General features: G+C 40.8%; 1 protein-coding gene across 2 annotated transcripts; it reads right to left on the bottom strand.

Moving 5' to 3' along the window:
• Positions 1–2,396: 2,396 nt before the first annotated feature.
• On the bottom strand, positions 2,397–9,986 carry LOC107983168 (zinc finger MYM-type protein 1-like). Of its 2 annotated transcripts, none has more exons than XM_016995468.2 (3): positions 9,762–9,986; positions 5,272–5,640; positions 2,397–5,097 (listed from the first exon to the last, which is right to left on the bottom strand). In XM_016995468.2, the coding sequence occupies exons 2-3, from the start codon at positions 5,632–5,634 to the stop codon at positions 2,893–2,895; spliced, it is 2,568 nt and encodes an 855-aa protein (XP_016850957.2). In that variant the 5' UTR covers positions 5,635–5,640; positions 9,762–9,986; the 3' UTR covers positions 2,397–2,892. The 2 variants fall into 2 exon arrangements, with proteins under 2 accessions (XP_016850957.2, XP_062834667.1); XM_062978597.1 differs by having other exon boundaries at positions 5,272–5,637.
• Positions 9,987–15,150: the final 5,164 nt, after the last annotated feature.

The following is a 15,150-nucleotide window of genomic DNA, read 5'->3' as shown; positions in this document are numbered from 1 at the left end:
AGATATGAACAAGATAGTTTCTGTAGGATAGTCTTAAACTGAATTTGTTTGTAAGTCGGAACAGGTACCTCTTCAGTGTAACTATTCATCTCCAGGCAGGAAGAGAGGCTGTATCTAAGCACCTCTTGACTACATAAGGATAGGCATGGCCTTAAAAAAAGTTTGTTGGTCGTAGGACAGACATGCTGCCCTCCATGTGAGAAACAGTAACTATGACTACACTAGCTGGTAAATCCAGGGCAAGCATCTTTCTGAATCCCCTGTGATAAGATGGAATCTACACAGTCCAGCCAGGCTAAGACCACCCGGCTGGAATGACACTGCAACTTCCATGTCACTATTGCCACTCCCAGCCAGCTGCAGACCCTGTGTGAGTTCCTGGCAGTCATGCAGACATCAGCAGAAGTGGCCACATGACCTGCAAAACCAGGAGACAAGCCCCAATCCGTCACCCTGGTTACATGAGCACCTCTATTGATACCAGTATGGGACACGAATGGAGATGTGCAGCCAACTGGGAGTGGCGACAACAGCAATATGGGGAGATCCATCCCTTTTATGTATGCTGATAAGCACAGGGAAAGGGTAACTACAATAGTGCCCCAAGTGGACAGTAGACTGGTCTGAATTTGGCCCAATTTAGCTGTCTACTCTGCCCAGAAGCTGCAGGATATTCCAAAGTTTCACATAAACTCTAAAGTACCTACCAATTTTTACTTGAAACCAGATTAACTCAGTGTTAACCCATGATACTTATCAGAAGTGTTGCAACATGGTCAAGACAGCCTAAAGCCAACTCAAGGTGACTCCTGATTTTAATCCTTTGTAGAAGAGCTAAAACCCTCTGGGTAAAAAGGGCTGAATATACTATTCTCACCAGAAGATCCTAAAACCTGGAGAAATGATATGGAAGAAGAGTCTCTCTATAGCACTATTTTGTATATACCAATTTATTAGACAGAGTTCCCTAGCAAAGAAAATAATTTTAAGGAATAAGGAAATAAATTCAATTCTCAGTAGTGTCACTAGGGAGCAGCATTGCCCCAATTTTTTCTACAATGCTCATCATCTAAAATTGCACTTGGAAATCTATTGGGGCAATTATTATGATTTTTAAATTACATGTTTATTCCCATATTTATTAAAGCAGATTTAAATTTATTTTTTGTTAAAATTATATCTGATTTATCTATTTATATGTAAGAAAAATTCAATAAGGGGTGCTGACATAACATTATTTTGAATTTTTCTTACATATGAATAGATAAATCAGATATAATTTTAACAAAACTACATTTCACTTTGCTTAAATATTTAACATATAATAGTGTTATTACTGAAAACCACTTCTAGAACATTTATTCTGACAAAAGCAATGGAACAATTTATTTAATTTTTGAAGTGTTTTGCAAAACCACTGGAGAAAATTGTGGAAAATGGCTTAAAAATATTAGCTTCTGAAATATTAATTTTAGGCTTAGATTAAATCCTTTTGCAACAGAAGAGAAAAATGAATTGCCTAAACTATTTTTTGGTCAGTGAGCCTTGCATGGGTTCCTTCATAGACACATTCTGCTCAATTCCCGGCTTAATCTGTGGGTATTTTTAATCAAGCAGATGACATGAACGTTCATGTTTGAGTTCTTAAATGACAAACACAATTTTAAATATGTGCAGCAAAATCCTGCATGTTACACAATATGTCATACAGTGGATTTTTGGCCCCACACTGATCCTGGGATCAACAAAGATCTATTCCCCTGTGGTTAGCATGAAGCAAGAAGTGGCTGTGTGATATTTATCCAAAAATATGTATTAAGGATCATAGAAACATTTTGCTTATATTTTGGTATATTTGGCTGGGAAAAGATTACAATTCATATTGACCCTTTTATCCATTGATTCAATATCTATGATTCACTTACCCACTCTCCAAAAATATTTCTTCCTCCCCTGGAAGTGTCTAGGTCCCCCTAGGTATCCTAACTATATCTGTCTTCCAATCCATGTATCAGTCTGGGAGATACAAATCAGGAGATTTTGCTTCAAAATAATGCAAACAAAAGATTTGACCATCTGCAATACTCAATGGTTTAGACTCAGTTATTAAAAACTCTATATATACTTGGAGGCTTCCTTCCTACCGCTTCTGCATTTTGCATCTAAGTACCTCTGGATTACTTAAGGATAGTCATGGCCTCCAAAAAAGGTTTGTGGGTCATGGGACAGACATGAGATTGAGATCCTGCTGTTGCTGCTTACAAAAACCCACCTGTGTGGGAGCTGAGTTCCGGTGAACAATATGCAGAGCCGGCCTAAGGTAATTTTCAAGTGTAAGCGAAACAGAATTTTGGTGTCCCCCCCCCCCCAAAAAAAAACCAATCACCAAGAAATAAAAGGTGGAAGGTAGAGGTGAATAGAATGGATAAAAGAGTTTACCTTACAAACCAGAAGTTTATTAACAACATTATGTTCATATAGTAACATTACATAGAATTAACGCCAATTTTGCATTTTAGAATGCAAATATTTTAATAAACTTTGCAACCATTTTAATTTTTTTGTTATTTTTAGTCTACAAGTACTACACTAAGGTTTCCTGGTCATGCTGTCTCAGATTTTTCAGACTTCGGACTTGCTAATAATCAGTTATGTTTTGGAGAATGCAACCCCAGGAGAATAGACACTTCCTTTTTCAGGAAGCGAACTCTTGTCCTAAGAAGTGCCACGCCAGCCTGGACCATTGTCATGGGGGTGGCAACCTATCCAGCCTCTGGCCCCTTCACTTGAGTGGATATTTCAACATCCAGTTTTCCTTTATACAAATTAACTTGAACACTTTTAAAAATTAAAAACTGATTTTTCTGGCTTTCAATTTTGAAAACTCCTGTACTAGGGAATCTGTTTCCATTTCATCCAACAAGTTATTTCAATGGCCAAGGTTGCTAGTCCACTCAAGCGCTCTTGACTCACAGTAGATCTTAAGTAATTTTTTATAAGTTTTAATTTTGAAAAACTTCTTTCACCGCTGGCCACGGATATTGGAAGTGTTAAAAGAATTCTCAATGCAATGTAGACATTTGGGAAAGTATCCTCCAAACCACGTTTTATGAAAGACAAGGCTTCAGCTGGGAGACTTCTAGGGGGTAGCATATTTGCAAGTATTTGTAGCTCATCATACAGATTATCACCATTCACATCATGGTCTTCTCCATCTGTCAAAACAGTTTGAAGGTGTTGACAGGCGTTCTTCAATTCTTTGTCATTCAGACATTTTCCAAGGCTTGAAATATCATACAGAAATTTGAAACTTTCACTATGGTTGTCCATAAGCTCAAATCTCTCCTCTAATGAGGATATTGCTGTGTCAAGCACAACAAAAAAGAAGTTCACTTTAAAAGAATCTTTACCAGAATGTACAGTTTCATCTTTACTTTCATAGGAAAACTGTCTGCTTACTTTTCTCGGTCGAGGTAGTGGTTCTTTTTCAAAGTCGGAAGTAGCATCGATTTTTCCTGCAAGTTCCTTTGCATCTGTAATGACGCTATTTAGACCGTCTTCAGATCTCATCCTTTCTAGGAATGTTTTCACACTCTTAATAAGATCCATAGAACTTTGAAGATCAATTGTTACTTTTTGCATCTGTTTACTAACCATATTGATCTTATTCAGGATCTCATGCCATGTCACTAAACTGCACAGAAACGTGAAGCTTTGCAGTCTTTTAAGAAGAGCAACAGCATGGGTCTTATAATATCCATCAAATTTCTGACATTGAGAAGCTTCATATAAGGCATCATATACTTCTTCAATATGGTACCTCAAAGGCAACAATGCCTCGATTCTACTTTCCCACCTAGTATTGCTGAGTGGTTTGAGTGTGAGAGTTGAAACATGCTCCAACAAAATACTCCATCTTAGAGGAGAACTTGAAAAAACGTTATAGAGGTCTTGTATGGTGGTGAAACACTCTACTGCAATACTGCAAGACAGAGCTGCATCATTTACGACCAAGTTCAGGGAGTGGTTTCCACATGGTACATAAAAGGCTCTAGGATTTAAATCAAGGATCCTCCTCTGGACTCCAACATGTTTTCCCTTCATTGCAGAACCATTATCATAGCCCTGGCCTCTCATGTTTTTTAATGGAATGTGTCGTGCTTCCAACTCTTTGAGTAATATTTCTGTGAGACCTTCACCTGAAGGATTGGCAACAGGAACAAAGCCTAAAAAATGTTCCTTAATTGAGGCATCTTCATTTGCTTCACATTTAACGAATCTTACCACCAATGTCATTTGTTCAGTGTTGCTAATATCAGGAGTGCAGTCTAATATAATAGAATAATACGTTGCCTCGTGTAGTTGTTGTAAAATATTATTCTGGATCTTGCCTGACAAGAAAGCAATAAACTCGTTCTGGACATTTTTGCTCAAATAGTGAACGTGTGTTTCTTTGGAACTGACTCTTCTCACATGTTCGGCCATCGGATCATCAAACTGTGCTATATGTTCTACCAATTTTAAAAAGTTGCCATTATCTAGTTCAAATAGAACATCTTTTGTCCCTCTAAATGCCAATCCTTGAACCCCCAAAAACCGTACAATACATAGCAAGCGTTTCAGAACTTGCTGCCAGTGTTTACTTTCACCATAAATAAGTCTTTCATGCTCTGCATCAATAGTTTTCTTTAAATGTAAACGTTGAGAGAGTTCATGCCAAGATGCACGGTTTTTAATATGAGTACGGGATTTCTCATGACTGGTCAAAAGCTTGCCCAAGTTACTCCAGTCAGAATACCCTTGGCTACTAGCAAAAACAGATTTGGCATTTCCAAAAATTTTGCAAGAAAAACAAAACACTGCATTTTTTGATACAGAATACAGTAGCCAATATCTGTTGACTTGCTCTCCATTGCACAGCTTCCTTGTATAATGATATGAGGAAAATTTCCTTCCATTAATGTCCTTTGGGAAATTTATGCCTCTGACTTGCTGAGGTCCTCGTTCAACAAGTAATTTCCGTGCTTCGTCATTTATTTTGAGTGGCCACTCTCCACAGTCATTTGAAAGCAATAATAATGGGTCTCTGCTTTGTTCCTGAAAAAAAAAAGTGGTTTATGTTAACTTCTTAAAGTTTTTCTAAGATGTAATGCAATGCAAGATCAATAATACCTCATTATGCAATCTTTAATAAAAAATGAACTGGACAGGCCAAGGCCAATTATATTTTCCTAAAATGTGTACTAATAATTTTAAATTGAATCTACTTACAGATTCAATGGTTTGCCGACTTGTAGATGGCAGGACTGCATCTCCTAATAAATCATCATCCACATCTTCCGTGTCGGTCCTAGTTATGTCACAACCAATATTTAAAGGTGCTAATGGTGTTGCTGAAGTCGCAGTGAAGTCTTGACTTGTTGATGGTCCAGGTAGAGGCTCAGATATTGGTATCTTGCCGTCATCATCATGATCTGATTCAGTCAATTTTGTTGTCTCTGGGTTTTCTGTCTCACATGATGGTGAAGTCGTTAAAAACCTTTGCAATGCTTTAGCTTGATTCTCATCTTCTTTGCAATGCTGCAACCTCCTTTTACGATGAAATGCTCCTGATGGCTTCTTCTTGCTTGACATTTTCTGCTAAAAAACCCAACTCGTCATACAAGGAAGGGGAATGACATAGAACAACTTTCAGCTTATGACAACACAGCAGAAATACAGCCTGCTGCTCCATCCAAGTACAGTAGTCTCAGTTATCCCACATAAATGGTCAGTTGAGCGTTGGGTAAGCAAAAAATGTTGGATAATAGGGCAAGTGTGAATAACTGCAATTGATCACCTTGATTAGCATAGAATAGCCTTGCTAGACATGGTTATGGACCAAGCATTTGAGCATTATTCCTAGCAGTGCAATACTTGAGGACTTTTTAAGTATTGACCACTGGACTGATTCTGGACTATGATTTTGAACTTGTGTGATTGTAATTGTTGTTTTTAGTAGTTTTTGTTTAAATGTTTGAGTTTAATTGTCATTATGTTATTGGAATTTGTATGTCGGTCATCAAATTGTTGCCAGTTGTGAGGCCACCCTGAGACCTCTTCGGGTGAGAAGGGCGGGACAGAAGTATGGGAAATAAATAAATAAATAAAATCAGGACAGTGAAAAAAGAACACTCAAAAACAGGGGAATTCCAAACATGAAACAATCAGGGACAGCTAACACCTCTCAACAAAGATATACAAACTCCACTTGCCTAGTTTCCAACACACCTCACAACCTCTGAGGATGCCTGCCTTAGATGTGCCCCTCCTCTGGACACTTTCCAGCATTATTTGGCAGAGAAGGAGAAAGAATTTGGGCCCTTCCACACAGCTCTATAACTCAGGATATCAAGGCAGGATAACCCACATTACCTGCTTTGAACTGGATTGTCTGAGTCCTTACTGCCATATATCCCAGTTCAAAGCACGTAATGTGGGTTATTTGTTTGAAGCCATTCTTCCAAGTTCTAGTCTCCAAGGCAGAAGGCAACAAGCTTGGTCCATCCTCCCTATGACTTCCTCTCACATTATTATACATGGCCGTCAAGTCTCCTCTCAACCTTCTCATCTACATGCAAAACATGCCCAGATCTTTAAACCGCTCCTCATAGGGATTATTCTCCAAAGCCTTGATCATTTCAGTCACTCTCCTCTAGACAGATTCATGTTATCATTTAGTATTACAGTAGAGTCTCACTTATCCAAGCCTCGCTTATCCAAGCCTCTGGATTATCCAAGCCATTTTTGTAGTCAATGTTTTCAATATATCATGATATTTTGGTGCTAAATTTGTAAGTACAGTAATTACAACATAACATTACTATGTATTGAACTACTTTTTCTGTCAAATTTGTTGTATAACATGATGTTTTGGTGCTTAATTTGTAAAATCATAACCTAATTCGATGTTTAATAGGCTTTTCCTTAATCCCTCCTTATTATCCAAGATATTCGCTTATCCAAGGATTAGCTTGGATAAGTGAGACTCTACTGTACTCATTATTTTTCCTGGAAACTTTCCAAGGTCTGAAGATAGGAGGTATGGTGGCACAACGGGTTAAACTCTTGTGCCAGCTGAACTGCTGAACTGAAGGTTGGGTTGCTGACCTAAAGGTTGCCAGTTCGAATCTGCAAGACAGGGTGAGCTCCTGTCCGTCAGCTCTAGCTTGTAGGGACATGAGAGAAGTCTCCCAGTAGGATGGTAACACATCTGGGCATCGCCTGGGCAACACCTCTGTAGATGGCCAATTCTCTGACACCAGAAGCAACTTGCAGTATGTTCTCAAGTCGCTTCTGACAAGGAAAAAAAGCTGATGGTTTGTAGATCAGTCATAAAGAAATTACCATAAATAAATGTCTCTTAAATATTTTGCCAATATCTGCTTATTATTCCTTCTATCCAATAGAGAAAAGTTCCATAATAACCTCAGGCCCATCATGAAAGTTGGGCAAGGTTACCTTCCGTACAATTTACAGAATCTTTCACCTAGCATGAACACAGAACTTTTGGTAGGTAAAGGTAAAGGTTTTCCCTTGACGTGACCGACTCTTGGGGTTGGTGCTCATCTCCATTTCTAAGCCGAAGAGCCGGTGTTGTCCATAGACACCTCCAAGGTCATGTGGCCGGCATGACTGCATGGAGCGCCGTTACCTTCCCGCTGGAGCGGTACCTATTGATCTACTCACACTTGCGTGTTTTCAAACTGCTAGGTTGGCAGAAGCTGGGGCTAACAGTGGGCGCTCATTCCGCTCCCGGGATTTGAACCTGGGACCTTTTGGTCCGCAAGTTCAGCAGCTCAGCACATTAACACACTGCGCCATCAGGGCTCCCACTTTAGGTAGCTCTGCTCAAATGAAATCATCCAAATGAAATCATTACAAAGGAAATCCAGTTAGTTCATCCTTTCATAGACCAAAACAGTTTAATGGAGACACCCAACCCACATAAACTGGATTATTCAGGATGAGGTCAGAAACAACCAGTCAGCTAATCATAGAATCATATGGGACATCCAGTCCAAAACCCTGCCATACAGGAAAAGCACAATCAAAGCACCCCCAAAAGATGGCCATCCAGCCTCTATTTTAAAACCTTAAAAGGAGAAGCTTCTACTGAACTATGAGGCAGTGAGTTCCACTGCTGAACAGCTCTTACAGTCAGTAAGTTCTTCCTAATGTTCAGTTGGAATCTCCTTTTCTGTAATTTGAACCCACTGCTCCATTGAGTCCTAGTCTCCAAGGCAGCAGAAAACAAGCCTGCTCCCTCTTCCTTAAGACATCCTTTTAGATCAGGGGTCCTCAAACTTTTAAAGCAGAGGGCCGGTCCACGATCCTTCAGACTGTTGAGGGGCCGAATTATCATTTGAAAAAAAAAAAAAACGAACACATTCCTATGCACACTGCACATATCTTATTTGTAGTGCAAAACAATAACAATAACAATGAAAGACCAATACAATATTTAAAAATGAAAATAAATTTAACCAACATAAACCTTCAGGATTTCAATAGGAAGTGTGGGCCTGCTTCTGGCCAATGAGATAGTCAAGTTAATTAGGATTATTGTTGTTGTGTGTCTTCAAGTCATTTCAGACTTTGGGCAAGCCGAAGTCCAAAATTATTTATTTATTCATTTACTACATTTATTTACTACATTTATATCCCACCCTTCTCACCCTGAAGGGAACTCAGAGCAGCTCTATGTACATACAATATATTATATTATTAGCATAGCACAATATTAGCATTATATATTACTATATTGAACTATACCACTATATGTAACATTATATGTAATATATAACATATAATTAATATTATTATATGGTATTATTATTAGTATTATATTGTAAAAAATGATAATATTATTATCAATATCATATGTATATACAATATATTATATTATTAAAACTGATATAAAAATATTGTATTATAAATGAGGGTGGGGGCCAGGTAAATGACCTTGGAGGGCCGCATCTGGCCCCCGGGCCTTAGTTTGGGGACCCCTGTTTTAGATATTTAAACATGGTGATCATGTCTCCTCTCAACCTTCTCTTCTGCAGGCTAAACAGACCCAGCTCTTTAACCTACTAATCATAGGGAAGGTGGGAGCCCCCAATAGCACAGTGTGCCAGCAGGACTGATGACTTGCCCGTTCGAATCCAACCTGGGGAGAGCACGGATGAGCTCCCTCTATCAGCTCCAGCTCCATGTGGAGCGGTCTGAATCAAGGTAAATCAGGATGGTGGCGATGAGGAGAGCAACCAGTTAGGGAACATTTAAAAAATGGTAATCAAAGATATGGGAAATAAAGAACATGGACAGACTGACATTCCTGATGAAGAAGCATAATGGAAAACCAATCAAAGAAACAGGAATATATAAGAAAAGGACAGACACAGATTGAAGGAACTCCATAACTGAAATAAGAAATAGCCAACCCAGGCAACATAAAAGGGGGGCACAATCTGCCCCCTAATAAAATAAAACAACTACTCCTCTACATCCAGCAACTTGCTCCACAAAGAGACTAGACTCATTGAACCGAAGATCCAATGGAATATACCGATCCTCTCCCCCTCACCCAATCCCCCCTCCCCACCACGAATTCCATGTTTTTTCTTTTATTTTTAATTGTAAATTAAAAAACATCAAAAATATTCAAAAACAATTTTTTTATCATGACTGTATGCATTGCATTGCTGCTGCTGCTGACTGACCTGAAGGTGGGCACTGACTGGGCAGGCAGGCACAAGTGAGATGGTTTTAACAGCAAGATAGAAGCTGCTCTGCTACGATCAGTCAGCCGGGCCCTATCACCTCCTGGCTGGCTGTTCCACGTGGTGGGTGGCTGGAGGCTATGCCTGCACAAAAACAGCCAAAATGGCTGATGGGAGTCCTGTGCGCATGCGCATAGAAGTCCCATCGGCCATTTTGGGCGATGGCATGGCAGTCCTGTGCATGTGCTGCACTCAGGGCCTCCTTTGCCGGCGCCAGGACAAAGAAGCCCCATCGGCCATTTTAGGCGATGGCATGCCAGTCCTGTGCCGTTGTGTGCATGCGCTGCATGCAGGGCCTCCATTGCCGGCGCCAGGACAATTTGGACAAACACTGTGACCGGAGCAAAACGGGGGTGCTGCCAAGGACTCCACACAGCGCCCCCCCTCGCCTGCGCCCGACGCCAAGGCGTAATCTACGTACTGCATTGGACCGGGCCTGACAATATGCCAGGGCTTCTGAAGAACCTTGGTATGGGATATATTCATCTGAATGATATATAAATATTTTGATAAATAAATTAATGATAATAATAGTCACAGTGTAAGGGCTAAAACAAGGAGAGGGAAAGTCATTTCTTTCACTGGATGCTTTTATTTAATTCTTCCTAGACCACATATAGAGCCACTTTAGAAAAATGACTAGTCAGAACATAAAGTTTAAACCTATTCTTCCCATTCTTTGGCTTCTGGTGAAAGAAATTTAAGTAAATGAAAATACAAACAGTGACAATAGTGAAGGGAGAAACCTATGTAATTTCTACATGCATTTTGAAGGAACTGGGTGAATTTCAGTAATAAAACAAGAAGTGTTGTTATTAGGGTTGCTGTCACCCAGTACGGTAACTCATGGTGTCACATTCATGGACCTCCCCCAATACCAGACCATGAAGAATTTGTTTCTTCCTCTGAAATATAGCCTGGTGTTTGTTTATGGTCTCATTTCCAAGTACCAATCAGGGATGATCCAGTTTAGCTTCCAAAATCAGATGGTATCTAGTTCCTTTACCTGAACCATATTACTCAACTCCCTTCATGTATGGCAGCTTTGAATACAGGGAAAAAATAAAGAGTGAAAGAATCATAGAATCATAGAATCATAGAATAGTAGAGTTGGAAGAGACCTCATGGGCCATCTAGTCCAACCCCCTGCCAAGAAGCAGGAAATCGCATTCAAAGCACCCCCGACAGATGGCCATCCAGCCTCTGTTTAAAAGCCTCCAAAGAAGGCACAGTCTGGGGGAGAGAGTTCCACTGCCGAACAGCCCTCACAGTGAGGAAGTTCTTCCTGATGTTCAGGTGGAATCTCCTTTCCTGTAGTTTGAAGCCATTGTTCCGTGTCCTAGTCTGCAGGGCAGCAGAAAACAAGCTTGCTCCCTCCTCCCTATGGCTCCCCCTCACATATTTGTATATGGTTATCATGTCTCCTCTCAGCCTTCTCTTCTGCAGGCTAAACATGCCCAGTTCTTTAAGCCTCTCCTCATAGGGCTTGTTCTCCAGACCTTTGATCATTTTAGTTGCCCTCCTCTGGACGCTCTCCAGCTTGTCAACATCTCCCTTCAACTGTGGTGCCCAAAATTGGACACAGTATTCCAGGTGTGGTCTGACCAAGGCAGAGTAGAGGGGGAGCATGACTTCCCTGGATCTAGACGCTATTCCCCTATTGATGCAGGCCAAAATCCCGTTGGCTTTCTTAGCAGCCGCATCACATTGCTGGCTCATGTTTAACTTGTCCACAAGGACTCCAAGATCTTTTTCACATGTACTGCTGTCTAGCCAGGTGTCCCCCATTCTGTATCTTTGATTTCCATTTTTTCTGCCAAAGTGAAGTATCTTGCATTTGTTCCTGTTGAACTTCATTTTGTTAGTTTCGGCCCATCTCTCTAGTCTGTCAAGATCGTTTTGAATTCTGCTCCTTTCTTCTGGAGTTGGTGTCATCTGCAAACTTGATGATCGTGCCTTCTAACCCTTCGTCTAAGTCATTAATAAAGATGTTGAACAGAACCGGGCCCAGGACAGAACCCTGCGGCACTCCACTCGTGACTTCTTTCCAAGATGAAGACAACGCATTGGTGAGCACCCTTTGGGTTCGTTCGCTTAGCCAATTACAGATCCACCTAACCGTAGTTTTGTCTAGCCCACATTTTACTAGTTTGTTTGCCAGAAGGTTGTGAGGGACTTTGTCGAAGGCCTTACTGAAATCCAGGTACGCTACATCTACGGCATTCCCTGTATCGACCCAACTCGTAACTCTGTCGAAAAAAGAGATCAGATTAGTCTGGCATGACTTGTTTTTGGTAAATCCGTGTTGACTATTAGCAATGACTGCATCTGTTTCTAAGTGTTTGCAGACCACTTCCTTAATGATCTTTTCCAGAATCTTGCCTGGTATCGACGTGAGGCTGACCGGACGGTAATTGTTTGGGTCGTTCTTTTTTCCCTTCTTGAAGATAGGGACCACATTTGCCCTCCTCCAATCTGCTGGGACTTCTCCCGTTCTCCAAGAACTCTCAAATATGATCGCCAGTGGTTCTGAAATAACTTCCGCTAGTTCCTTCAGTACTCTTGGATGTAGTTGATCTGGCCCTGGCGACTTGAATTCGTTTAGCGTGGCCAGGTGTTCCTGGACAACTTGTTTCCCTATTTGGGGTTGGATTTCCCCAAATCCTTCATCCATTTCATGTTGCTGAGGTTGAAGATGGCTTTCTTTTTGTGAGAAGACCGAGGCAAAGAAGGTATTAAGCAGTTCTGCCTTTTCCCTGTCCCCTGTCGCCATCACCCCATCTTCTCCTTGCAGTGGCCCTATCGCCTCCTTTTTCTTCCTTTTTCTACCAACGTAAGCAAAAAAGCCTTTTTTGTTGTTTTTAATGTCCCTGGCAAGCCTGAGCTCATTTTGCGCTTTAGCCTTGCGAACCTTTTCCCTACAGGAGTTGGCTATACGTTTGAATTCTTCTTTGGTGATTTCTCCCCTTTTCCACTTCTTGTGCATGTCACTTTTGAGTTTTAGCTCAGTTAGAAGTTCTTTGGACATCCATTCTGGCTTCTTCGCATGTACCATATTTTTTTTCTTTGTTGGCACTGTTTGCATTTGCGCCTTGAGTATTTCACTTTTAAAAAATTCCCATCCATCGTTAACTCCCTTGTCTTTTAATATTGGCATCCATGGAATGTTGCTCAGTATTTCCTTCATTTTTTGGAAGTCAGCTCTCTTAAAGTCCAGAATGCATGTTTGACTTGTCTTAGTTTCAGCCTTCCATTGTATCACAAACTGCAGGAGCACATGGTCACTTGCCCCTAAGGATCCGACAACTTCTACTGTATTGATCAGGTCTTCCACATTTGTTAAGATTAGATCTAGAGTTGCTGATCCCCTTGTTGTCTCCTCTACCTTCTGGACCATAAAATTGTCTGCAAGGCAAGTGAGGAATTTGTTGGACTTTGTGCTCTTGGCCAAGTTTGTTTTCCAGCAGATATCAGGATAGTTGAAGTCGCCCATGACTACTATATCTTTTCTTTGTGCCTGTTTGGTCAGCTGTTGACAAAAGGCTTCATCAAGTTCTATATCCTGGTTCGGAGGTCTGTAGTAGACACCCACGACGAGATCTTTTTGAGTCCCGGTTCCCTTGATTCTTATCCAGATGCTTTCAAGCTGGTTTCCCAGATTACAGTCTTGCATTTCTTCTGCAACGTAACTGTTTTTGACATATAAAGCTACTCCCCCTCCTCTCCCCTTTGTTCTATTTCTGTGAAAGAGGTTATAGCCCTCAATGGCTACATTCCAGTGATGGGAGTCATCCCACCAGGTTTCAGTGATGCCTATGACGTCGTACGTGTGGTGCTGTGTTAAAAGTTGGAGTTCGTCTTGCTTATTTCCCAATCTCCAAAAAATCAACTCAATAATGCAGTATGAATAAGTAATGTTCCTACATGCATCTCAAGCCCCTTCTACACTACCCTATATCTCGAGATCTGATCCCACTTTACCTGCTTTGAACTGAATTATATGAGGCCCCTTCTATACTGCCATATAATCCAGATTTATCAAAGCAGATATTCCACATTTTCTTTGAACTGGATTATATGAGTCTACACTGCCAGATAGGAGCCCCAGTGGCGAAGTGCGTTAAAGCACTGAGCTGGAGACTGAAAGGTCCCAGGTTTAAACCCCGGGAGCGGCGTGAGTGGCCGCTGTTAGCTCCAGCTCCTACCAACCTAGCAATTCGAAAACATGCCAATGTGAGTAGATCAATAGGTACCGCTCTGGCGGGAAGGTAACAGAGCTCCATGCAGTCATGCCGGCCACATGACCTTGGAGGTGTCTACGGACAACGCCGGCTCTTCGGCTTAGAAATGGAGATGAGCTCCAACCCCCAGAGTCAGACATGACTGGACTTAACATCAGGGGAAAACCTTTACCTTACCTACACTGCCAAATAATCTGGGATAAGTAGATAATCTGGGATATAAGGGCAGTATGGAAGGGGCCTCTACTACATAGCTAAGTATAGTATACTCAAAATCATGTAGATGGTGATATAGGATTCCAGCTAACAATAACTTGCTTTTATGGGTAATTATTAGATTTGTTTGCTTTGCATTTCAAATGTATACTCTTACACAGGTCTATCTTCTGAAATAAGAGAAACGTGAAAGGTACCTGGTTTGTAGGCATCCAAACTGGGCAAATACCAAAGACTCAAATATTCTTTCAAAACGTCCTCTACCACCTGTGATGCTTTCATTCCTGCTTTTTCCCATCACAGGAGTCCAGCTGGATCTACAAAAAATATAATCAGACAAAAGTTAGATTTGAAACAGATACAAATTAGTAGGTTTGCCTCCTTTTGCCAAATTAAAATGGATTCAAATTGCAGGAAAAGATATTAAATATTAGGAAAACCTTCCAGGTTTTAAGAGCTGTTCAGAAGTGGAATATGCGACCTCAGAGCATGGTGGAGTCTCCCACTTTGGAGGTTTTTAAGCAGAGGCTGGATGGCCATCTGTCCTACATGGCAGAATGGGGTTGGATTGGATGCCCTTGTAGTGTTTTCCAACTCTATGATTCTATGAGTATACAATCTTTAATGCTGTTGGTGACCTCATGATCTCAGCAGGACCTCATCATGAATAGTAGCTGTAGAAATTAAGTGGTCTTCCCCTTGCAATGAAGATGAGGAATACTGGGATAGAAAAGGGAGAAATGATGGCTGATGAGCGCTCCTGTCTGGTTACATTTGAAGTATCATTCTCACTAGGGCTAAATGTTCTAGACACCTGATCCTGTTTGATCTTGAAAGCTAAGCAGGGCCAGTTCTGGTCAGTTCTTGATGGA

Source organism: Anolis carolinensis, chromosome 4, assembly GCF_035594765.1.
Source record: "Anolis carolinensis isolate JA03-04 chromosome 4, rAnoCar3.1.pri, whole genome shotgun sequence".
NCBI lineage: Eukaryota > Metazoa > Chordata > Lepidosauria > Squamata > Dactyloidae > Anolis > Anolis carolinensis.
The sequence above is the reverse complement of the archived record's forward strand: the minus strand, read 5'-3'. Positions and strand labels throughout refer to the sequence as shown.